Raw genomic sequence first — 27,527 nt, 5'->3', positions numbered from 1 at the left:
TAGTATTAGTCTACCAACTTTGTTCTCTTTCAAAATAGTTTTGGCTATTTTAAGTTCTTTGTATTTCCACATGAAACTTAGGATCACTGTGTCAATTTCCACATAAAATCAGTGGAGTTCCAATTCACCCTTTACTGTCTGCTCTGAGAGAATTAGTATTGGGCCGTTAATATATTTTTTCTTTGCCAACGTAACAGGCACTATCTTACTTTTTGTCAGTAGAGGGCACTAGAAAGACATTGCAGGAAGAAGAGACTTTTTCCCCTTCCTGGTTCCAGTGCGCTTGCTAGGCAGTCCTCTGCAGTACTCAAGGCTTTTCTAGGGCTAGGCTCCTGCAGTGCAGGAGGCACGTGGCACCCAAGAGTGTGGGTACTGCAACCCGTGTGGCTTTGCTAGTGCCCAGTGACACTGGCAGCTTCCACAGCCTCTGGCTCCTGAGGTACGTGTGGCTGGGCTGTCCCAGTGCCCAGCTCTTTTAATGCAGATAGGGTCCCTGGTTCCAGGCTCCTATCATATGCACACCTTCTCCATAGCCAGCTTCTGCAGTGCACGGTGGTCTGCGGTACCCACGGGCCATTAGCTTCCTCGGGCACCCTCCTCAGCCAGTTTTGCAGTGGAGTGTGCCTCAGTGAGACACCTCCACGAATACCTGTGAGTCTGCTGGGCTCTCCCTATGCCATGGCCTGGAAACTCTCCAGGAAGTCAGTTGGGGCAATCATAATCTCACCTCTCAGGGGTCACTGTCCTTCACCTGAGGTCCTGTGTCTTGCAAATCATTGTTTCATATATTTTGTCTGTTTCTGCAGTGTTTTCAGGTAGAAGGGTAAATTGGTCCCTGTTATTCCACCTTAACCAGAGGCAGAAATCTCAAAAAGATTTTTCTTCTTTGGGAAATGGTAAATATTTAAAATGAGTGAACTTCTTTATAACTTTCCTGTACATCTGGATAATTGACCCTTGTACCATTTCTGCAACTTTAAGTTCAGGAGTGTACTTTCTAGGGAAATTGAGGTTAATAAATGAAAATTTCGCTCACACCTGAATATAGGAAACTGTGTGCCCCATAGTCACCTTCTACACTGTGTAATTGTGATTGACGAGGCACAGTGGCTCAGCTGAGATGGTCCTTGGCACACATTCAAAACAGCTTGTGTGAAGAACTGCTATAGCCTTGTATGTGTAAGGCTGGGTTTGGGGTAGAGGTGGAGGGCAGCTGAGCTTCCTAAAGTTGCCATGTGCCCCTCCTCCCACTCAGATAATATCATCCCTAACTCTGAACTGCTCTGAATGAGAATTCTGGTTTCTGGAAGTTTGCCCCTCCATCTCTGCTGCAGAATATTGCTGAGCTCTCAGTTTGGTGCCAACTCTGCTATCTTCCTTCGCTATCTTTCAGACCCATAAGGCTTGCTTGATTTACTGGTGATGAATTGGTGCTAAGCCTGGACTTCCCCTTAAGCTGAGTCTACTCTTTATGTTTTTCAATATGTGGGCAAGAAAAATTTTATTTGACGACTCTAGAAGAAAATAATAACTACTCAGAGCACTTGTTAAACTAGACTTCAGCACCTACCATCACTCAGTCCACTGTTAGCAGTGGTTGCTCAAATGTTTTTTTAATTGGTAAGGAATCGGCTCAGTTTCTTTTCCAGGTTGCTCAAAATGAGCTCTAGGTGGTGTCTTGGTGGAGGATCAAGTTTCTCTTTTGAAAGAAAGTCAGCAAGGGGAGGAGGTGGAATTTATTAAGTCAATAAACATTTCTGGACGCCTAACTATGTAAGCTGGGGTTGTTTGTTTTTGTTGTGAGTGGGGAGGCAATTAAAAAATGAGCAAAAGACATATATACACTAATATGTATAAAATAGATAACTAATAAGAACCTACTGTATAAAAAATAAATAAAATAAAATTCAAAAAAAATGAGCAAAAGAGCCCCTGCCTTCAAAGGGCTTACAGTGTCAGATGGACTATGAGAGAAGTAGTCAGTATAAGCCAATAGGTGAAGCACCCAGGCTCGTCAGTTACATTACATTTCTTTCGTTTTTTCTTTTGCAATATACGGGCCCTATGTAGGGCCCTAATGTAGGAAGCCCTACATTACATTTCTGAACTGCATCTCAATTGTCAGAGTCAGACCTTTGGCGATTTATTAATCCATCCAGTGTCTAAGTTGATCTGAAATTTTCTATATAAAAATTAATATTTTCAACCTATGCTCACTCACTAAAGGAAAGTCTTTGTTCAACAGTAATGATTGTTCCTATCAGTGTGTGATGTGGCTACATTTCATGTGAGTTTAAATCATGGAAATCCGAAATACTGCAATATGGAAATATCGACACAGGTACTTTATGAAGTAAATTTAAAACCATATGAATCCCCACAAATGAAACATCTGTCTAGAATGGCAAGATTTCCAAGTCAACTGGTCTAGAGCCTTGTAAACTGGGTTCTCCCTGTTACCACAGGCAGCATCATGTTAGCTGGTCAACAGACCAACTGGTCAACTGGCCAATTTTGGTCAGGAAATGTGTGGATTTGATTTATGTGAGGTCATCAGAAATATATCCCTCTCATAAAGTGTAAGTTCTACTGCTTTGATAACTAAGCTCATGGTTTTCTGTTCAAGCATACACACTTCTGCACATAGGCTGCTTCCCTTCCTTTATTTATCATCCCCTTTTATTGACTTGGGTACCAGGTAAAAACTCCTTTTCATATTCAAGACTCAGTTCAAAGGCAGGCCTTTCCAAGGTCTTCCTTAATATCTTCTCCATTCAGCCCTCTTTAGTTTTTCCTTTCTTTAGTTTCCTTGGACAAATGGACAGATTTTTTTTTTTTTTTTTTTTTTTTGCGTTATGTGGGCCCCTCACTGTTGTGGCCTCTCCCGCTGCGGAGCATAGGCTCCAGACGCACAGGCTCAGTGGCCATGGCTCACGGGCCCAGCCGCTCCGTGGCATGTGGGATCCTCCCGGACCGGGGCACAAACTCGCGTCCCTTGCATCGGCAGGCGGACTCTCAACCACTGCGCCACCAGGGAAGCCCAAGGACAGATTAAAAAAAAAAAAACTGCTTTGTAGTTTCTTGCACATATTTACTACTGTGAAGGCAAGTACTGTGTCTTAGGTTCTGGGAAGGCAAAGGTATAAAACACAGAACCCAATGCAGAGTAGGAACTCAATAAAGTATTTTAAAAATAAATTCATACATTTAACAATTATATATTGGCTGCCTAATCAATGTACCAGGCATTGTGTAATGCACTAGAATGGGCAGTGAGAAACAGGACAAATGTGGTCTTGAGCAAACTTCTAGTTTAAGCAGGGAGATATACGCTTGAATAACTAATTGAAATATGGTGATAAGGGAAGGATAGACTATAACTGAGAAGCCTAAGGTTTTCTTGGGAATTAGAGAATTCGTTCCTAGCACAGGAGTTGTTCAAATAGGAGCTAATAACGGGAAATATGTTTCCCCCAGGTGGCAGCAAAGTCAAGGAGTTCTCTGCCTTTGAGCTACTGAGAAAGACTCAGATGCCAGAAAACCAGTAGTAGATTTCTGTTTCCAGTGTATGGTCTGAAAACAAATGGGGAAGTCTTTGATACAGGATGAGAGAGAACCACAGGCAAAGCAAAGCCACGTGCGTTTTCTGCATCATTTCTCTATGTGGCGCTGTGTTTGGCTTTATCCTCCTCCCCACCTCTCCCCATGATGGAACTTTTGAACTTGAGTTGTTTCTTTGAAAGTGAATCACAAAGGAACAGCAATTAAAGTGATTCACTGCTTGGAGATGAAATTAAATTTAGAAGAATGTCACTTCATGATCTGTTCATAAATTTCAGATCTCATAATTTCAGTGAAATATACTAAATCTCCCATCTACCAATATACAGTATACACTACAGCTACTTATGGCAATATAATTGAAAAAAGACTCAATATGTGCAGTCATCCACAGATCAAAGGCTCAGTTAATTTGGAAGGGCATAGGAAAAGCACTAGTATTAATTTGGCTCAAGTACCACATCACTGGAATGCTAAAGTCATGGACACCAGGCTCACTGGTATAGACCTCCGCAGACACTTGTCAGAGTGTGCTGGGGAAACCAAAACAAGATGAAGGACCCAGCTTGTATAGGGACAGGTTCGCAGGTGACTGGTAGGCTGTTATACCACTTCTTGGGATTTAAAAAAGATTATTATTAAGGACTTCTTAACTCCCATTGCCCCATATCTACACCTCTCCTATAGTGGACTTTGCATTATATTTATGTACAAGTTTTATTTTCCATATCAATTGTCTTCACCACCAATATATCCCTGTCTAGCACAATGGCAGCCACATAATAGACATTCTGTAAATGTTAGGTGAGTAATTCAACTCAACTTGTTCAGCAAATATGCACTGGGTTCTCCATGCCAGGCCCTGTTTTAGGTACTGAGGATGTAACAATGAACGAAATACTTAAAGTCCCAGCTCTCATGAAGCTTACACTCTAGTGGGGGAAGGGACAGACAGTGGACACTGAAAACATGGAACATGTTAATTAGCATGTTCATTAACTAGAAAACAGGAAGTATGTTAACTACGAGGGAAGAGAAAGTGAAGTAGGGAGAAAGGAAGTGTTGACAGCGGAGAGGGCAGGAGAATTGCTATTTTACATAGAAGGTCTCTGATAAATCTGCTGAAGAATCATGAAGGAAGTGAGGGGGCAAGTCACTCAGATAGTTGTGAGATTTCGCTAAGGCGGAAGGAGCAACAAATGCAAAGACCCTGAGGTGCAGGTGGGGTTGGGCTGATGAAAGAAAAACAGCAATGAAGCCAGAGTGGCTAGAGGGGAGTGATTAAGGACGCGGGTGACGGAGGCAAGATCAGAGAGGTGGCAACTGGGATGGGTCGTGAAGGACAAATCTTATAGACCATTATGAAGCATTTGGCTTTAACTTTGAACAAGTTAGGAAGATTTTGAGCTGAGGAGTGACATGTTACATTGAAAATAGATTTCAGGGGGGACCAGAAGTGGAAGTACCCCTACTACAATTGGGTCTCTCTGAATAAATGAATGAATAAATGAATGAATGAAAGCCAATTAGTAAGCAGACAAAAAAGCATTCATTCTCGTGTGATCCTTAGTGTTTTTCACTCCATTATAGACACCTCTCCACATTTTCGACTACTCATTTTTTTTAGGGTGTGTTTCTACCTGCAATTCAGGGAAGCCTGAGCTTTCTAAGGTCTAGGTCAGTCAGTAATAAGTAGTCTTTAAAACTGGTGTGACAGAAAGTCATGCAAATTCTTTACTCAAAGAAGGGTCTACAGAAGAAGCATGTATGTATGTATACAAAGTCTGTATACAACCTAAGCTAATGATGCTTACTTTCCTCTAACAGTTCAAATGCGTATTCTGTATGAGGAGCTTTTAGTTGCTGTTGATGCATGGTCATGGCAAATGATCTTTCTGCTCTGAAGATGAAAAAGAAGAGATGTGGGAGAAACCAGAACGCTATAGCCTGAATGCTTGTGTGCTCCCAAAATTTATATATTTAAACCTAATCCCTGATGTGATGATATTTGGGACGTGATTAGGTTATGAGGATAGGGTGCTCAAGAATGAGATTAGTGCCTTTATAAAAGAGACCCACAAAGTTCCTTAGCTCTTTCCAGTAAGTAAGATTCCGATGAACCAGGAAGCTGGCTCTCATCAGATACCGAATCTGCCGGGGCCTTGGTTTTGGACTTTCCAGCCTCCAGAATTTTGAGAAATAAATTTCTGTTATTTATAAGCCAGCTAGTCTGTTATAGCAGAGCAAATGAACCAAGACACCAGCGTCCACAGTATTTGTTTCTCTGCAAAACTCTGGGCCCAGAATAAAACCTAAATGCTGTTTAAAAGGATATTTCGGGAGATTGATAGATCTCAGTGGCTAGAACGGAGTGCAGTTACTAATTATATTAGTTTTCCAGCATAATGTTGTTAGATTTAGACTTAAAAAAAAAAAAAGCTAGTGTTTCTGAAATGTAAAGAGGGTTAACAATTAGTCATATAGATTTTCACTTAAAGTAGAATTCCAAGTTCTAATTATACTTATCACTATTTCAAAAATTTTTATAAAACAGTCTAGTGTTCTATATGCACATTTAATTTTTTCTCTCATCTTTATTTCCATGGCTACCAAGGTTTTCTAAGCTCTAGTCCCTGCAAGTAAAAAATAAAAAGCAATTCTTTCCTCACTTAAGTTTGTCCTTTGTTTATACATCAGATTCAGACCTGGAATTGTATTAGTGACACACTTGAAAACCAGTTTGACTTAGGTGTTTAGTTTTCAGTGTAGACTAATAATCGCCCTTAACTTTTTTTTTGAATCTGAACCCCTTTGTGAAATTGATGAACACTGTAGAGTGTCTATGGACAAATGTGCATGTGCACACACACATTAGATATGAAATATAATTTCAGGGGATCCATAGACTTCCTGAACCCCATCCATGGGACACCTTATAGAGAAGCATGTACATTCAGGTAAAGCCCATTGTCAAGTTGTACTGATATAAGTGTAATCAGGCTCACGTAAATAGAGAGTGGTACATTTTTACCTAAAATTTTTATTTTGCTGTGATTATTTTTTTGGCTAGCTTTTCCTTACTTAACAAGGGTAACACATAACTTGTCCTCTTACATATCTGCATGTTATGGAAAGGTGGTTTTATTCCAGGTTCTCATTCCAATGCACCATTGTTTCAGTTTATATGTGGGTGACTCCCACCCAGGAAAGACTAAGACAATAAAGACATGATCTAGACATTTCCTTTTGTGAGATAATACATTTTCTCATTGCTGATGGAGTTGGTTGGGTTTTCTGTAACCTGCAACGAAAACTGAATCAGAGATTTCTGTATTAGATTAGATTACTGGACCTTTTGGCATATTTTTTTAAAAAGCAGTGAATTAATATTCCTAATCAAATTAATTCTAGGTATGCCACCTGTTACTGTTGACTGGATTTTTTTTTTTTTTGGTTTTAGGATATGGAATGAAATAATTATATATAGGGTGTCCCCACTGAATTGGATAGAGTTTGGAGAATACAATGGACCAAGCCCCAGGCTTACTTGCTCGGATCTGCTCCTTTGAAGTAGGCATTGACCGTTTCTGTAAATGCTGCTGCAACAGGGAGGGTGTCCTGGGCTCCCATGGTTAGGGGGCTGGGTCCCCTGGAAGAACCTGCATGAAATGAAAAATCTTCATTTAATATGGATCGGAGCCATCTTAGTACATGTGGAACTAAAAGCCCATTAAAGGATTAGAGGATGAAATCTAATTACTGAAAAAAAAAGCAATGTGCTAAGAGCCATAACTGTATATTCAACATAGAGCTCAAGTATTTAAAAGGAAATATTTGGCTGGTTTACAGACAAAACTCGAAATTAATACAACGATGTATTTTACTACAGAAAAAATCCAAGCAGAAGAATAAAGTCATAGGGGGTTTCAATGTTTTACATAAAGCATAAGGCAGTATTTGCATGACAGTTTGTACAGCAGGTAGTTAGTAAGAAAATTATTAGCTTCCTATTTGAGCCTTTACCTTATACAATTGCCCATGCACTCAAAACTGTTTGCATATCTTCATTTTAAAGAGACAAACAGCCATGGAGCACAGTGTTACACATTGTCCTTCTCTGGGGTGTTTCCATTTCAAAAAGTCCAATTACCCTCAGATCAAGTAGGCTCAAGTGTACATGTCCCCAAACATACACAACCCAAACGTCCACCTTGACTTAGCACAAACACATCAATGCATCAATTCACATTATTAAAAATAACAGTTTACTGACCATCTACTACATACCAGGCACTACGCTGGATACCTTACAAGAATTACCACATTCAAGCCCCACATCAGCCCTGTGGGATAGGCATTATTATTCCCATTTTACAGAAAGAAAACTGAAGCTCAAAGAGCTAAGTGACTTGCCCAAGATACAGTTAGTTAAGTGGCAAAACTAAAATTCAAACCTAGGTTTGCCAGTCTATAAGGCTCATGATTTTCCCTATGCTGTTTTTACCATATTGTTTGTCTAAATGAAACATTTTCCTGTATGTTTTTGATACAACTTGAGGTTTCCAAAAGGAGCGAAGTTTAGGACTGTTGTCTTCATTAACAATCTCTAGACATGGTACTGAAGAGTCAAGTTTTATAAGGACAAAGTATTTAATTATGTCACACATTCACTGCTTCTCCTTCTTATCACACAAAACACATTTACTCTTCTCCACCTCATCACAGACTACGCGTTATGCTTTTTATCTTTTACCTTTAGTAACTTTCATACTCTTCTCTGACTATGAAAAGATCTACCTTTGTATATTTCCCTCCTCAATAAAGTTTTCCTTGTTAATTCTAGTTCATCCTAGTGTCTACATTTTCTATCTTCCCTTGTCTTCCAATATCTTGGATGTAGTAATGGATCACCAACAAACATTGACTTATTATCTGCTACGTATCAGGCATTATGGTAGGTGCCGGGGATTCAGAGATAATTAAACATAATCCTTCCTCAGGAAATAGGTTTTTGTTGCTTACGAGCCACGCCTCGAGTGGTATTTTGTTACAGCAGTCAGAATGGACTGAGGCACGCAGTCTGGCCCAGATCTATCCTTCCTCACCTCTTCCCTCTCTTTCCAACAACGCTATACCCTAGCTGGGCACTACAGTCCTTACTGTGGGTTTAATCAATAATGCCAGAGAAGGAAAAAAATCAAGATTTTACAAAGAACACTTTTACCTTAAAGGATCCACAGTTTACAATTCTAATTTCTTCACATCCCTATACATTGCAATTAATATGCCATCTTCTATTTTACTTTTTTCATTTATTACACAATTTTCCTTATTGCTATCTGGTCTACATATCATTTCCATGAGTATATATTATTCTACAAAAATTCTCCAAATGTTGGGTCATTTCTAGGTAGAAATTATTCTAAATCCATCTTCGTATAAATTGGTCTTTTTCTTTTAATTATTTTTTAAGATACAGATTTATTACTACAAAGTGGGATGACCCAACCATAAGGCAGATAAATTTTTGATTGCTAAGAATGCCAGATTATTTTATCTTATTTTTAAAAATAAATTTATTTATTTTATTTATTTATTTTTGGCTGTGTTGGGTCTTCGTTGTTGCACGCGGGCTTTCTCTAGTTGCGGTGAGCAGGGCTATTTCTTTGTTGCGGTGCGCGGGCTTCTCATTGCAGTGGCTTCTCTTGTTGCGGAGCACGGGCTGTAGAGCGCAGGCTCAGTAGTTGCGGTACATGGGCTTAGTTGCTCCGTGGCATGTGGGATCTTCCCGGACCAGGGATCGAACCCGTGTTCCCTGCTTTGGCAGGCAGACTCTTAACCACCACGCCACCAGGGAAGTCCCCCAGAATATTTTACGTAAAGATTATACTCAGTGAAAATGCTATTAGTAATAAATGAATGCTTCTGTTCCCCTGCAGTACCTTAGAGAGTCTTTGTTACTATGATTATTGGAAAACTGGGCTAAAACCAGGAGAGTGTCTAAGATGCTGAGAAATTCAAACCTTATGGCCTAAGGTGACTAAGAGGGGCCTCAAAACTATTTTCAAATATCTGAAATAATATTACCAGACAGTGACTCTAGGGACCAGAATTCATGGCCATGGATCTGCAAGTTAATAGCTTTGTGACCTCGGGCAAATGAATTATCTTTAGGTTTTCTCAACCATAAAATGAAGGCAATAGATCACAGCATCCCTGTGTGTTAGGATTCTATAGTTTTAAGTTGTTTATAGGAATTTAAGGAGTTTTAAACAGTAGGAACAATTTTCTCACACAGAAATAAGCTGCTTTGAAAACTGTATCCCTTCACTGGTGGTTTTAGTGAACCTGCCAAATATTTACTGGGTCTCTACTATGTGTAAGATAGTGGTGGGAACACAGATATGTAAACTTTCAGGAAATAAGATACAAGCATATAGGAAACCCAGTAACAATATCACATACAAACAAGAGCTTAAGACAATAGCTCAAGTTACAGCACTATGAGCTTTTTTCACTACAAGATTAATTGTCCAATGAGCAGAACAGGAAATTCTGCTCCTTGATTTAAAAAAAGCAGCTCAGACTCTGGTGTCACATAGACTTGTGTGTGAATCCCAACGCCTCCACTTACAATCTGCTGTGACCAGGAGCAAGCTATTTAATCTGTCTGTGACTCAGTTTCATCTTTAAAATAAAATATCAATAGCTAATAATATCTATATTAAAGGTTTGTGGTGGACATCAAATGGGATATCCTTAGCGTGGTATATACTTGAAAAAACATCTTCTTCTTGTTTTTGTTGCTGTTATTTTGTCAGGGTGAGTTTTACTAAGGTTGTTGAATTAGAGTTGGTTCTTTGAATTTGAATAGTTATTGAGGTAGAGAATGAAGGGAGGTACCACAAATGGTACTCCTCAATGAGCAAGGAGATAGACCAACATTTTCAGGTTCCTTCCAACCCCAAATTTCTTTTACCATAAGAGCAATGAATTCTATCATGCATGTTTAATTTTTTGTGTATTACATGGGTGGCTCTCATATCTATTCAAGTCGCTTGATATAATGCTTGGACTCATAGGAGATGAAAGTTGGTTGAATGCATATTTGTCTGTTGATTCATTCGAATGTGAGTTCCTGCAATAAGTAGACATTGTGCTAGTTGCTGAGGGATTCACAGAAATGTATGAGATGTACCCCTCCCTTCATGGAGCTTGTAGGATGAAAGGGGACTATAATAGTAAATACAAATGAAAGACAAAGCACTACATGAAGTTAGATAATATTGATAGCTAAGTATTATAATTATTATATTATTAATGATTATTTTTAAAGAATTCAATGTCAAAATAGTAATTATTATGTCGGTCCTACAATAAAATAAAATATCAAACACTAATATGGCTTTTTGTTCTTTACACATTGAGGGGATAAACAGGTTCAGTATAATTATCTCTGTTGCACTAGCCCAAGTTCACTCTGCTAGTAAGTGGTAAAGATGAAATTCAATCCTAGGTCTCCTAGTGCTAACAAAAACAGTAGTAGCAACAACGAAAACTTTGTACCTCTTATCGCATACTAAGAACTATTCCTGTATTACCTCTTAATCCTGATAATACCCCTATTAGGGAACTACCATTGTTATCCCTGTTTTCCAGAGGAGAAAACTGAGGTTACAAATCATTCAGTAGCCTTGCCCACAGTCACCCAGTTAGTAAGCAGTAAGCACAGCATTGGGATGCAAACCTAGTACTTCCTGACTCTGGATCCTGAGCTCTTACCTACACTGCTCATGGAACATGTAAGTCAGAACAAAATTATGTTAGACATCTGAGGGTGCATATGTGGTCCCCCAAGAAGGACAAGTTGCTGCCATTACCTTGTCGAGTTCTGACAAAATAGCAATTCCAGGGTCCTGGAAAGCAATTGTCATGCACACTTAGGGAGTTCTGAGAAATGGAAGAAGGCACATAGAGTCACTATCATGTGATGAAATTTTCTGAAAGGCAGTTTTCTGTGACTCTCATTACCAAGCAAGGTTATACACACACACACACACACACACACACACACACACACACACACACACACACTAAGGCTAAAGAAAAATTAGTATGACATCTTTAAAAGAAGAGGTCATCCTACTATATAGCACAGGGAACTATACTCAATATTTTGTAATAATCTATAAGGGAAAAGAATCTGAGAAAGAATATATACATATATATATATATACATATATATATATATATATATATGTAAAACTGAATCACTGTGCTGTACACCTGAAATGAACACAGCATTTTAAATCAACTAAATCAATAAAAAAAGAAAAAGATAAGGTGGTTAATTTGTGAAAGCATTTCCTGAGTAGTCAACTGAAATATGAATGTGAGTATGGAGTAGGGGCTGTGTATGTAAAAATATGAAAGGAGAAAGGGAAAAGGGAGAGCGATTTTAGAAGAGAAAGGGAAAGATACAAATAAAAAGAGGGAGAAAAGGAAGCGAAATACCCAGGTACAGAACTTGAGTAAGAGTACAAGGTTTACTTGATAAATAAATGGCTGTTCGAGTCCTGGGTTCCAAAGAGACGCCTGGTACTACACCACTGCCAGTCTTTTGTGTGGAGGGGAAGTGTGTCCTCACAGTGTGCCCAGAGCAAGCCTGTCCGGTCCCCCTGCCCCCCTGTTCGGTACAATTTACTCCATTTTCTGTATAATGTTTTCCACTTTGCAAAGTTGAAATTTAGAACTTTTTTCATATCAAACTCATGAAGAAGACTTCTTTTGAGTTGTTTTAAATATAATATGAATTTATGTCAGAGTAGTGCTTCCCTCAGGGGTGTTTGTAGCGTTTGTCACTATAGGCTTAATAAATGGTAATAGCTGTTATTTATTGTGTCCTAACTCTGTGTGATACTTCATATGCATTACCTCCTTTAACTCACACAAACACCTCACCAAGTAGGTGCTATTTTTAACAACCTTTTCTTACAGATGAGAAAACTTTGGAGGTGTAAGTAGGTCAAACTCAGAGAGCAAGTGATCTATACTTTTAGCTATTATGCTTTGCTGTTACAGTAAAGAATCTAGAACCTCTTCGGAGGCTGTGGGCTTCAGTAGTGACTGTGCTTCTTAGTTAACATCTGCCCTTGGGCAGGTCACTGATTCTAGCTGCATCCCTATTAAATTGGGACATCAATGTCAGTGCCGCCAACTTTATCTGACTGTAAAGAGGATTTGCACTTACAAATGTCAGGAGTCAAAAGAGCTGCAAATTTTACTCTCTTTTCATCTGGGTTTGGAAACAGTCACTCTGAAAGTACAACATGAAGAATGGACAGCAGGAGAGGGCAGTCTTGTTTGTTTAGAAGACCATTACCAGCCTTGCAGCCTACCAACCCGAACACCTGCTGCTCCACCAGGCCCGCTGTACACGCAGGGCAAATGACCCTTATGTCCAGGAGTGAGAACGCAGGAGACAACGAACAGATGGAAGCAATATACAGCATCAGAATGCATGAAAGAAGAGAGGAGAAATTCCAGGAGTTGTATGAAGAAGCAGAGAGTGGGAACTGGATTAGCTTTTTCTAAAACAAAGCAAATCATATTAGTAGAATTAGTAAAAAAAAAAAAAAATTATAGTCAGTTCAACTATAATTTATAGAGTATATTCTGTATAATGTGATAAAGACAAAAATGTTGGAATCAGATTGAATTAAATTTGAATCCTGACTTTATCACTTACTGCGTTACCTTGGGAAAGTTACTTAACCTCTCTCATGTCCACCTTCATCATTTTGTAAAATGGAGATAGTACCTTCTACAGATACTGTGAAGATTACATATGATGATATAGAATGTCTTTGTTATCTGAGGATAGTCAGTATCAGAAAAAAAAGTCACTTAGAAATGAATGCATTTAAACGGTTTCCAAAATTTCATAGGATATAGTAATAAAAAGGCTTGACTTGCACTCTAAATTGTCATAAACTAACTTTGTGAAAACAATCTTTTATTAACACACTGCAATCAAATAATCAGTGAGTTCTTAGAATGAACAAAAATGATTTGTGTTGATATTTTGAGGAAAGGCATAGTTTTCTGATAAATTGTATTATAGCTTCATACAACAATCTAGTTTCAGATTTGGTTTTCTTTCATGATTATAAAGTGATCCTATATTGCAGGGTTAATTGAGAGTTTTATACATTTTCCTAAGGTTCTCTCAAGTTCTTGATTTTCTTTTGAAGTGGCTATGATGTAAGCTTCCTTTATTTCTTCTTTTTCAATCATTAATAGTATTATTTCTGCTAAACCCTCAATTGATGATGACTTTGAATATAACCTAAGGAGCTTTACACCATCACTTTCCTTGACTTCATGGAATCCTGTATCCTTTCTAAGATTGGCAATTTCATTTTGCAATAAATGTGCACTGCACCTGCATTGTGTGTCCATTATTTGTTTCAGACATTTATGGAAAAACTGACTACATCTGCATATTATGTGATGAACGGTGATAGATGCTAGGGTAAACTGATTTTAGAATGGGGACTAATGTTCTAGATTAATACTTTCATGTCGAGTTGGTCTTTACTTTCCTACCAAATCCAGTAACTGCAAAGACACCTATAAGGACACTAAAGTAAGGAGTTTCGCGAGTATTTGTAAATCTGAGTGCCTCCGCATAGTAAATACTCAATAAGTAATAGCCATTATCATTAACAGAGAAGGAGAATTTGCTGGGCAGTTACAATATGTAATATATTGTTTCAGGCTGCCCTCAACACCATATGCATTTAGCATACAAAGTAAGATAAAGAGACGATTAGAAGCTTTTCTTCGCCCAGTAGAAAGAATTTTATCGTGAGAGCTTAACTTGAGAAGGTGAGTTGTACTTTGGTGACCCTGTGAATCTTAGCTAGCTGAAGTGATGGTTAATAAAGTAATATTACTTTTTTAAAAATCACGGCAACTTTGTTTAAAAATTTTTAGGATAGGTTTGTAAGAAAAGGAGTCAAAGAAAAGTTATTACATATAAAATTTTCTATTTTTTTTCTCTGCATCTTGGAATGTTACAACTTTACATAAACTAGTTGACTTAAATTATTTGAAATTTATCTTATATGTGTATGTTGTATGTGTGTGTATATGCTGCATATAAAAATGTACATGTAAAATATTTTGTGTATTTCGGTATATTTGTATACTTTTGTCTCTTTTAGAATTCTAGGTCTAAAAATTCTGTATCTAATGAATGCTGTAGGTTAATCTCATAAATAACAATGCTGTGATCATAGTTAAACTGAACATATACTTTTTGTATCCCAGGACTATTCTAAAAGTTTCACATGCATTACCTTACTGAATCCTCACATTAAAAAAAATATTATTATTACTATTTTGCAGATGACAAAACTGAGGCTTAAGAAAGTCTGAAAGATTCCCTAAGTGCTAGTTTGGTTCCTCACATCCTGAAGTAAGTGGCATCAATTGACTTGCTAAGTGCCAAGTGCCAGTACAGAGGAAAAAGGGCAAACCTCAAATGAGGAGTCACCAACATTACTGAGTACTTGCTATGGGCTACACACTCTCGTTTATGCTTTACACATACTGCATCATTTAATTATCACCACAGTCCTGTGCCCACATGGGCACTACTACATATTACAGATCAAGAAACTGAGTCTGAAAGAAGATAGTCTTTTGCTCACGTTCTCACCGTAAGCAGTGGAGTTCGTTAGGATTCAAACGAAGGTCCACTTAACTCCACGCTCCTTCCACATAAGGAGCCCCATAGGCTTGTCTCGACTCACAGTGGCTTTGGGTGAGTTATACTTGTTACATGCTTTTCAGTGTGCAAGGCATACACCTTCAGGAAAATGAGGAAGGCATACTTAAAGTCAGTTATCATAGAGTAGAATTAAGGACACTGAATTTCTGGGTAGGTGAACAGGATTAGAGTTGTTTTCAGTCTTCCTCTTCAAAAGTCCCTGCTCACCTGCCTTGGAGAGATATACGTATATGTAAAATATATACATATATAAATATATAAAAATATATTTTATGTGTAAAATGTATATATACACATACAATATATATATATTTCAAGTGCATATAATTGCTTTTCAAATTCCACTTAGTCCATAAACATGTGATTGGTTAACGTTTTTGTTGTATTTTATAGAGAATTTTCTTCAAACTGGGTCTTTGCTTACAGTTCTCAAACCATCATCCAACATTAATTAATGCCGTATTTAATTAACTTCCTAAAACAATATGGTTGACTCAGAAAATGGGAAAATTATGTTTCCTTTTCATCATCAAAGTCACATCAAGCATATTCAACACAAGGACTATTATTAGACATGGACATAAGGCAGGAGACAAAGCCATAATGAAAACGTCTTCAGTATGAGGACTCACATGACCAAAACCTATACAACTTCATACAGACAATACTGAGAGTGATTAAGCATCTGAAGCTAAGCCAGCTAGAGCGCGGTATGACAAAGAATGTGGAGAAGACATGAAGAGCTACTCTACGTAGAACACTTATACGGGATGGCCATTGTGCCGAATACTTTACACGCATTATGTCTTCTACTTTCCAAACATCTCTTTGAGGTACATACCATTATTAGGCATGTGTTACCATCGAGGAGATTGAAGCTTAGTGAGATTAAATAATTTGCTCAAGGTAACTTGCTCTATAGTAAGTAGAAAGGTGCTGTGACTGAAACGAGATCTAACTTCAATTGTATTTTCAGTGTTGGCCTGTTCATGTTAAAAAGCTTTGCTCCAATATCCAGCTGGAGGCACAGTATGCATTCTCAATGGGGCAGCTTCTCCCCAAAAGGGGTAGAAATTGGTTCTTAGGGGAAGGTGAAGGAAATCTTTACCTTTTTATGTATGAAGCACACAGATATTCATACAGTACATAACCAGGTGTACAGTACATCTGTGATATTAAAATTGTACTGGGGAGCAATGAGGGGGAAACAAAGGTCTAAAAAGACTCTGTGGGTAAGGGAAGGGGGATAATGAAAAAACAGTTTGAGAAGATCTGGTTTACAGCTTTAAAAGGGTCATTGGTTGTGAATGTCCTTTACACCTCATCAACTCTCTTGGGAAAAACTTTACGGGACTGGTTTTGCTAAAGGATAATAATGGTTTATTTCTTTCTTCAAACTTACAGAGTGAATAATATCTATGGGGCTGAAATTATGGGTGGGCTAATCAAGATCATTGGGAAAATATCCAGTAAGGACCCCACAGAGGAACCATAAATGGCTAAACATTTGAAAACAAGTTCAGCCTCGCTAGTAATCAAAGAAATACAACAGGAAGAGAGAAATAATTTTTTATCTTTTCAGATTAGAAAAGATCTGAAAAAAACAATACTTCATGCATGTGAGAATATAATGAAATAGGCACTGTAATATAATGTTGATGGAAGTAAAAGTTGGTATAACCTTTCTAGAAAACTGCTTGGCAATGTGTATCATGAGCCTTTAAAGGTGTCATAAATTTAGCCCATAATTCCAATTTTAAGGATCTATTCTAAGAAAATGTCTTAAGGCCAAAGAATTATGTGCAAAGATGTTCATGGCATGTGGGAGAACTTGAAGCAATTTAAATGCCTAATAACTGAAGTGAAATAAATCACAATTCATGACAGAATAAAATGCTATGCAGATATTAAAAGGTTTTCAGTAATTAAAAATAGAGCTAAAACAATCACATATCACATTTTACCTATTAGATTGGAAAATATGAGAAATACTGACATAACTCAGTGTTGCTAAGTGCATGGAAAAAATGTTAATCATAATGCTGGTATAAATTTTTGGATGGACATTTGGCAATATGTAGTATTATTTTAGATGTGCATACCCTTTAACACAGTGATTCCAGTTTTAGCAGTTTATCTTTTGGAAAAATTCACACAAGTACGTGAGGACATAGGTTTAAGGCTGCTCACTGCACCATTTTACACAATAGCAAAAAAAAAAAAAAAAAAAGAAAAGAAAAAGCCAACCTAAATATCCATTAATAAAAGAAAGGTACATGCATACAATATAATACTATGGAAACATTAACATGATTATATAGATGTATATGTATATAATACACACACATACATATCCCAAACACTCCATATCATAAATTTAAATGGCTACTATTGAATGCAGGTTATAGAGCAGAGTCTATCTTCTATTTGCATAAAACCGTACATACTTCCTTGATTGTTAAGAAACATAATTTGAAAACATGAAAATATTAAAATTTCTGAAATTGAGATGCATCTTGTAATCAATGTCAAAAGAAAACTGGCAGCTGCTAACAGAACATGTTCCAGAGTTGTCTCTGCTTGTACTTGTGGGAATGTAATCTTGATTAGAAGTGATCAGCTCATCTCGAGGTCCCCTCAGTTGAGTTATTTGAATTGACAGCCTCTCATGTGATTAAATTTGGACCCTTATTTTCCCTTAAGAATTGTTTTTAAAGATTCCACCTGATGCAGTAATAAAGTGAAAAGTTATTTGTACACAGAAGATAAACTGTCACACACCAAGCTATGCAACGGCAGGCAGGAGAAACTGCCAGATTCTTTGAAAAGTAAACCATGGAATTTCGAAAGATGGGACAAGTAGGTTATGACTGAATTATGCATCATGAAAGAATATATAACTCAGGTGCTAAAACTGTATCTGTCAACAACTTCTGGCTGACTTTCAAGAAAGTTACCTTTTGGCAATTTATAAATAAACTTAGGAATACGAATGCAGAAAAAACCTTGGAATTTTTGATGTGCCCCCAAATGAAACCATAAACATCAAAGAGAATAAAAAGGTCCAGATTATGAACATGCTGTATAAAAAGCACCAAGTCACTGTGATATTAAATATAACTGCTGATGGCCAGAGTGACTTAGGTGTATTTTTAATTCTGAAATTGAAATAAGTTTAGATTCAATTTCTGATGGTTATACTGAAGATAGTGGCTTGCAATTTGTCTGTTATTGTTAGTTAGGAAAAAAATGCCTTTATACTTTTAATGAAGCTTATTTTGCACCGGAAGTGTTGTTAAACCAATGGAGCACATCCCAATGGATGGCTTTTTGGAATCAAGTAAAGGCAGCATGCGCACACACACACACACACACACACACACACACGTATGATTTCAGCATTGTATTCACTCTTTTTTTTTCAGTTCCAGGATCTTTTTTCTTTAACTTTATTGAGGTACAATTGAGAAATAAAATTGTCAGATATATAATGTGTACGTGTGATGATTTGATCTACATTTACATTATGGAGGATTCCTCCCATCTAGTTAATTCACACGTCCATCACCTCACATATTTTTCTCCCTTCCTTCCTTCCCTTCCTTTCCTTCTTTCCTTCTTTATTTCTTTTGTGAGAACATTTAAGTTCTACTCTCTTAGCAAATTTCACTTGTATCAATACAATACAGTGCCATCAACTATAGTCACTACGTTATACAGTAGATCCTCAGACCTTATTCATCTTATAGTTGAAAATTTGTACCTTTTTACCAGCCTCTCCATATTTCCCCCACATCCAGCCCCTGGCAACCACTTTTCTACTCTCTGTTTCTATGAGTCTGACTTTCTCTTTTCTAGATTCCACATATAAGTGATACCATGTAGTATTTGTCTTCCTCAAGATCCATCCACGTTGTTGCAAATAGCAGGATTTCCTTCTTTCTCTGTATTTACTCTTTTATCTATACTTCTCCATATTGTTTGAAGTTGTAAAAAGTAATGTGCTTACATCAATTTCACAATCAGAATAAAACAATGAGCTATTTTCAAATACAGTTTAATGGCATGGGGGACATTATCATACATTAAAGTAAGAGAATGCATACTTATATACTGTATGAAAATATAAACTACACACACACACACACACACACACGAGCCACCTACACAAGAAAAATCTTAGAAATAAAATACACCAAAACAGTGGTTATCTATGGTTATTAGATTATAGATTATTTCATTTTTTATAGCTCTCTGTTTTTCTAAATTTTATATAATGAGCATGATTAGGGAAAGTGTGGCAAAAAATATTATAAATAGAAGATGTGGTACATATATACAATGGAGTATTACTCAGCCATTAAAAAGAATGAAATAATGCCATTTGCAGCAATATGGATGGACTTGGAGATTATCATGCTCAGTGAAGTAAGTCAGACAGAAAGACGAATATCATTTGATATTGCTTATATGCAGAATCTAAAAAAAATGATACAAATGAACTTATTTACAAAACAGAAACAGATTTATAGGCTTAGATAACGAACTTATGGTTACGGGTGGGGGAAGTGGGGGAGGGATAGATTGGGAGTTTGGGATTGACATGTACACACTGTTATGTTTAAAATAGATAACCAACAAGGACCTACTGTATAGCACAGGGAACTCTACTCAATACTCTGTAATAACCTATGGGAAAAGAATTTGAAAAAGAATAGATACATGTACATGTATTGATATAAGTGAATCACTTTGCTGTACACATGAAACTAACACAACATTGTTAATCAACTATACTCCAATATAACATAAAAATCTAAAAAGAAAGAAATTGAGAGTTATACTAGGATCTTAAATAACTCTGAAGCTTCTACATTTCTCCTTTATTTCTTGAATGGTTTCTGTTCTTACAGTCAACAAGTAGATGCTGGTAATTTTGAATTTTATGATATTTGATATTTATGAATGGAGAGGCATAAAGAATGCTGTCGGTCCTAGTCTGACTGCCTGAAAGCCTGCTATTTGAGCCACCAGTTTCCTGGGGAATGGGCTGTGAGCAGAGTCCAAAAAAGGCAAAATCTAGGAAAGGAGTAATCAACATTAAGTAACTCATTCTTCCCCTTCCTGGACTCACCCATTACAATGATGACTGCAACTCCGGAAAGTCACAAAAACATCTTTGAAAAATTAACCTCACCCTTGCTCCTTTGTGATACTTCTCCAGAAAAAACTTTCGTGTTTCTCAAAGGCATAGTTCAATGAGCCTCTAAATCAAATCTTGAAGCAATGTTGCAGTTACTCTGAATATAAGACTGAGCAACACAATTGTAAGTCGCACACACTGTCTGTGTGAATATGTGCCAGCAGGAAAAGAAGCCCCAAGGCCATATTTACTAATATCCTGGTGACTCAGTACAGCAGAGCCAGCAGAAAAGGAACACGTCCATGAAAATTCCTGTCTGCTGAAATTCTACACTCTAGCAGAGATTATTGCCACATACATGTTGCAAAATAGTTGAAGATACAAAAGGGTTAAAATCTTAAGGGCAATGACTTATCTTAATGCCTTATTTTGATGACCCTAAATCAATCTTTGATTTAATAAATAAAGCAATGAATGTAAAATTCTTAGCACATATTAAGTATTCATTAATGTTAATTATTTTAAGAAATGATTATATTTGTATAGTACTTTATAGTTTACAAAGGCCTTTCACAAGTAATTGACTAAAGTCTATTAGGAGTATGTTTGATATTGATGAAATATATACATTCCACATACATAAAAGGGCTTAGAAATGGGAGATTCTCCCGAGTCTTGACATCACCTCTTTGAATCCCTTTTTCATTCACTGTGTCAGCTCTCCTCTCTCTAGTGGGTAATCAAAGGTCCTTTTCTCTGTCTGGGGGAGTCAGAGTCAGGAGTACAATGTATGGGCTGTCTCCATCTGTGGACAGCTCTTCTTAGAAGACACATAATAAAAAACTATTGTACAAACTAGTATGTGTAAAATAAGTTACAGGGATATATTGTACAACACAAGGAATATAGCTAACATTTTATAATAACTTGAAATGGAGTATAACCTTCAGAAATTGTGAATCACTATATTTCACACCTGTAACATATAATATTGTACATCAACCACACTTTAGTTAAAAAAAAGCTATGCATGATGAAGGCTCACAGCTATGCAAAGGTAAAATAGATCCTTCTGGTGATTCTCAGCTTCTCCACTCTTTTCTCAGGAAGTTTGAAGTTACTTGTCAAATTTGCTGAAATACCTTGATTTACAAATTCCTTAATAAAAGAAATGGTAACAGATTTTCGTCCAACATCTCCCATCAGCATGAACACAGCATCCCGAGGAGTGTATCACCAGGCAGATCATTAGCCTCATTAAAGGTAGCTTTAATGATTGGCTCTGGTGGAGGCTGGTGGCAGGAGGTGAGTGTAGAGCAGGAGGACACATCCTGCTTCCACGGGATTCTCCTGCTCCATAAGCAGCCAGAAAAGAGGGCCCGTTGTCCCTGCTGACAAAGAGCAGGGGGCCATGTAGCAGCTCACAGCAGACTGAGTTGCCAGATTCTTTATGTGGAAGACTAGAATGCAGCAACCTGACTTTCTTCAAAGCAGGCAATAACTAAACAAAGCAGTCCAGGGATATGGGAAGGTGGACAACAGTGGTAATAGCTAATCATTATTGAGCACTTTGCATGCACTGACCTCGTACTTGACTATTTAATCTTTACTACAACACTATGAAATAGGTTACTATTTCCTAGTAATACCATAACTATTCCAATTTCCAGAGAAGAAAACCAAGACTTAGGTTAAGTAGCTTCCCTAAAGTCACATCATGCTTAGACTATAATTTAGACCCCGAAGGCTAATTCCAAAGCCAACGCACGCGCATACACACACACACACACACACACACACTTTCTCCCTCTCTCTAAATATATATATATTCCATATATTTTTCTCTATCTCTATGGATATATGTGTGAGTGCATTCATGTGTGTACACTGAAAGTAAACTAATATAAATTAAATGGGGACTTTGTCTATTTCTAATATCTAGGATAATACCCAATATGCCTTTAGATTAACATTTATACATTATGTAAGATTTTTATTAGAACTCTAACTCAGCAAAACATTTTATCTTTCTTTAAAGCGGACTCTGTGTAGACTTAAAAGTCATGCTTGTCTCTTCTTCTGGAAGCTCTCCCTAACTTCTAGGCCAGGTTGTCTTTCTGCTCGGTGCCTCCCAAAACACCCTATCTCCTGAATTATAACAATCTCTGCACGTTATTGTAACAACTTGTTTAATGTCTTTTCTATGCTCCATGAAGGTAGAAACATGCTTTTCTTGTTCCCGACTGTAACCCCAGTATCTTTCATAGTGCTGAGCACATAGTAGAGGCTCAGTAATTACTTGCTGACTGAATGAATACAGACACAACAATATTTGTCCTTATAGCAATATTATCAAGTCCGTGTTCTACAAATTTGTTCATTGTTTTCCCTATCAGATACCTACTTATTGTAGAATTAGTAAACATGGTAAACCTTAGCATTTTAATCAATTCTGTGCACATACATATAAACATATGTAGACAGTCCTAATTCCTGCTAGAGAATATTAACTGCAAGCATGTCTAGACACATTGCCGCTACCATGAGGAGGAGTTTAGAAACTCTGTAATGTCATAAGAAGCAACTAATTGCTCCTTTTGAACATGACTTATCTAAGTTTACCGTGGGGATAGGCAGGGAACTTTAAAATTTATTGCAAGAGCTCCTATTTCATGGAAAAAGAAAAATGAAGTGCCCTATTAAAAGAAACAATTTTCTTTCTATTTATAAGCCAAGAAATACAAAATTTATTACTCAATTATTTGTAAGGTTTATACAAGTCATTACGTTTTTGTTTGATGTACTCAACAAATATTAAAGATTCCTTCAGTCTCAAATGATGGTCAGTTTTGAGTGTTCACGTCTGTGGGTCAGAAGGAAGAGATAGAAGCTTACAAGACAGATGAGAAGGACACACGCCCAAGAGAGGACGAAAGGCGTGGACAGGCAGCGGTCAGGGAAAAGAGGCAGGATGTCACCTCTAAGCTAACTTGTATTTGCAATAATGGCCTTCTAGAAGCTGGTATCCTCCTTCTAGGCTTGGTGTCTGCAATTTTCCTATCTGTTACTTAGGTGAACCGTCATACTCAGAGTGCAGCCAGGTGAGCCGGTTAGGCGCTCTCCCCCGAACACGAGTGACCGAGAGACAACAGATGAGCAAAAGATCTAGGCACTTAATATATACCATAAAAACCTGTCCATTAAATATCCTGCATTCAAAATTAACCATTAATACTTGTGTGGCTATTTAAAGAAAAGATACAATGGGGCAAGTTCCAGGCTACAATGCATTCCTTTTCCCATATGGTTCCTGATACAGCTTGCCCCAAGGTTAAACACTTACCTCCCTGGATTCAGTCCTCACCTCTAAGCAAATAACTCCCATGTTTCCACAGTCTGTTTACTCCTGGACTCATACTATATAGATGGTGTGCAGGACTTCAAAGCTGAGACGTCTCCAAAGAAACTCATTTTTTCTGACCAAATCTAGTGCTCTTGGAGTCTCCTTTCTCCTGGTTTACAACAGTACCCTTCTCCCTGTGTCTCAGAATGGAAGTGTTCACTTATTGTCCACAACCTACTAGATGTCAGATGTTTCTACCCCAATGGTGTTTTCCAAAGCTCTCCGTGAAAACGGTACCGTCGGTTCTTTCCTACTTCTCCCGAACTGCTTCAGTAAATCCCCAAATTTCTCTGTGCCTCTAATCCTAAAAGTCAAAGATGATCCTACCAATTTCTTTCTCCAAAATTTCTCAAAGTTCCACCTTGCGTAAAGATTGTAATCAAATTCCTTCTCTCAGTATTGAAAGCCTTTTGGAATATGATCTCTACTTACTTTTCAAGATCATTTCTTAAAACATTCCTAGCCTCTCCCAGTGTTTACTGAATATAATGTGGATATCATTCCTGGGTATGATGTGGATATCACTCACCCTAACGCCTTTGCTCAAGTCATTCTTCAAACTGGAACAATCTTAGGTGTCTGAAGTCTTCCTTGTACCTTACTGTCAGTCAGGTCAAAGTCCCTGTGTCTCTAAAAAGCTTTCCCAGATTCCTCCCAGTTAAAAAACATCTATCCATTACTCATACATTTCCAGCGTGTTTTTAAAATTCTATTATGACATTCATTACAGTATGCCTTTTATAGAAAATCCTAACTCTTCTATTTCTTGTGAATTCCTACAAGGCAGAAGCCATATTGTTTTACCTCCATAACTCCTTCACAGGGGAGTGTGATAGCTCTCTGATAGCTAAGAGCAGCTCAGGAAATGCTTGTTAACCACTGAAAGAAGAAATACAAGAATGAACAGTCTTTAGCTTTTCCATTCTATTCATTACTAACCCTAGTTCCCTTTTCCTGATCTAGGGAACTATTTAACTTATGCTTCAGGTTTTGAAATTGTCTACACATAACAACTCTTCTTTGTGGGGCTTAAGGCTTTGTGCTGTTCTTATTTGTTCTTCATTTGGTAACCCCAATCAGATGAGAAACACTACGATTTAATCTACTTTTGCACCCAGACAAGTGTGACTGAAACTCAGGGTTCATTTCCTTTGTTGGGGAATAAAAGACTTCAATCTTGAGCAAAGCAAAGGCTGTCCAACATTTACATATTTTAAAATTATTGAATTATCTTCATTTTCTTTTGCATGAGGGACACGTTCAGAAAGAACTGTGTATTTTGGACCATATTAGAAGAAAATACACCATCGGTGAGTCTGATGGGGATACAAAAGGAAGCTCCTGGCCTTAGTCACTACCAGAGACCCAAGAGGTCACTTTAGAGACCAGGAAAATACCAGAAATAAACAAACGCATCTTAGCTACAGAACCTTCTTGGCCCCTTCCCTTAATTCTCCTCATTCAGTTTGAATGAAAATTCAAAGTATGAAAAATAAAAACATTTCAGAGCTACGAGTAATAAAAAGACATGGAGGAATCTTAAATTCATATTATTAAGTGAAAGAAGCCAATCTGAAAAAGGCTACACCTTGAATAATTCCAACTGTATGAGATTCTGGAGAAAGAAAAACTAGGGAACCAGTGAAAAGATCAGTGCTTGCCAGTGGTTGGGGGACTGGGAAAGAATGAATAACTAGAGCACAGAGGACTAGGGCAGTGAAAAAACTATGTAGGATATCATAATTACAGATACATGTCATTACACATTTGTCCAAACCAATAGAATATAAAACACCAAGAGTGAACCCTAATGTAAACTATGGACTTTAGGTGACTACCCTGTGTCAATGTAGGTTCATCAATTGTAACAAATGTCCCACTCGGATGAGGAAGGTTGTGCATGTGTGAGGGCAGGGGGTGAATGGGAAATCTCTGTACCTTCCTCTCAATTTTACTTTGAACCTAAAACTGCTCTAAAACATAAAGTCTATAAAAACCCAAAACCAAACCAAAAAGCCTTTCATATCATGTAGTATGTTAGTAAACCAAACACACACACACACACACACACACACACACACACACACACACACACACAAACTATCTTAACTTGATTTTCCTAATTATCCTACCAGGTGGGTATTATACCTTCCACTTTAACAATTACAAAACAGAAAACTCAGAGACATTAAATTCTCAAGATCACATAGTTATTGAGTGGCACAGAGAAGATCTGAATATTATAGTGGTTAGGAGCATTTATAACATAACACTAACTCCCTCTGAACCGATTTACCCACTGACTAGCTGTGTTATTTTGGGGAAGTAACCTGAATTCTCAGTGCCTCTGTTTACTCATCTGTAAAGTGTGACTAATGATAGTGCCCACTTCACACAGTTGCTGTGTAGATTACACGAGTTTGTGGCCAGGGAGTAATTAGCAGAAGATGAGAGCCATGGTAAGGGTTTATTGGTGATATTGCATCAGCAGTATTGGTATAAGCAGCAGTACTCTGGATATGCTGAATCCAAATAAAATCACCTTTTCACTAAAGGGTACCCTTTGCTTGGTGACTTGGGATAGAAACTGCCACCTACTTTTAAGCTTTCCCACAAGTATTTAATTGGATAGAATTCTGATATGAATTCTGTACATTCACATCATCCGTAGCAACCCATTCATAATTTGGCCTGGACATCAGGGCTAAAACAGGGAGCACTTTGCTGACTACGATGTTAAGAAACACATATTAGGTCTTTGTCCCAGTTCCTGGCACAGAGTTCCTCAAACCCTTGTCATTTCTTGAGTGAGAGGGTTAGTGGGGGCTTTGGGGTTATTCATAAAAAGTCTCTTTTAACCATACCTGAGTCCATACTAAGGAGGTGACTCTTGGAGGATGGGGGCTGGTTGGTTAAAGGGTTGAACTTTCTGTTCCATCTCCCAACCTCTGGAAGAGGAGAGAGCCTGGACATTGACTTAATCACCAGTAGTCAATGATTCACACAACTGTGCCTACATAATGAGCCTCCCATAAACCCCCTAAACACTGAGGTTTGGAGAGCATCCGGGTTGGTGAACACATCAACGTACTGACAGGGCGGCACACCCAGAGAGGGCATGGGAGATCCGTGCCTCTACCCCCATACCTCCTCCTAGTCATTTCTTTCATTTGCCTGTGCCTGCGCTGTATCCTCTAGAATAAACGGGTGATAGAACGTAAAGCTCTTTCCTGAGTTCTGTGAGCTGTGCTAGCAAGTTATCAAAACCCAGGAGGTGGCTGTGGAGAGCCCTCAATTTACAGGCAGTCAATGAGAAGTACAGGTGACTTGTGGGACTTGTGACTGGTGGGTAAAGCGGGGGGCAGCCTTGTGGGACTGAGCCGTGGGGTGTGCCTAACTCCAGGTAGTTACGTCAGAATTGTTCAGTGTGAAGGGAAACACCCCACATGTTTGGTGTCAGGAGTGAGTGGAATAAAGAGAGAGGCTTCTCTTTTACTGACTTTCTTGTCTATCTCCAGCATGACAGTCATACACAAAACATGTGAGCCAAGGAACCTGCCCCAAAGAACAGGAACAAGTGAAATATCAGCATGTTGGTCAATCCCAGAGATTTTCAGAACCAG

General features: G+C 37.9%; 1 protein-coding gene across 1 annotated transcript in view; it reads right to left on the bottom strand.

The window, feature by feature from the left end:
- Positions 1 to 27,527, bottom strand: part of SGIP1 (SH3GL interacting endocytic adaptor 1) — a 210,727-nt gene that overhangs the window by 15,239 nt on the left and 167,961 nt on the right. The window contains exon 19 of the mRNA XM_027114000.1: positions 7,109 to 7,220. Coding sequence (XP_026969801.1) covers positions 7,109 to 7,220 — 112 coding nt within the window. The remainder of the gene's footprint in view (positions 1 to 7,108; positions 7,221 to 27,527) is intronic.

This window comes from Aethalodelphis obliquidens, unplaced genomic scaffold, assembly GCF_003676395.1.
Source record: "Aethalodelphis obliquidens isolate GAN/ISIS:26980383/991018 unplaced genomic scaffold, ASM367639v1 scaffold13, whole genome shotgun sequence".
Lineage (NCBI taxonomy): Eukaryota > Metazoa > Chordata > Mammalia > Artiodactyla > Delphinidae > Aethalodelphis > Aethalodelphis obliquidens.
This window is presented reverse-complemented; position numbering and strand designations above follow the sequence as displayed.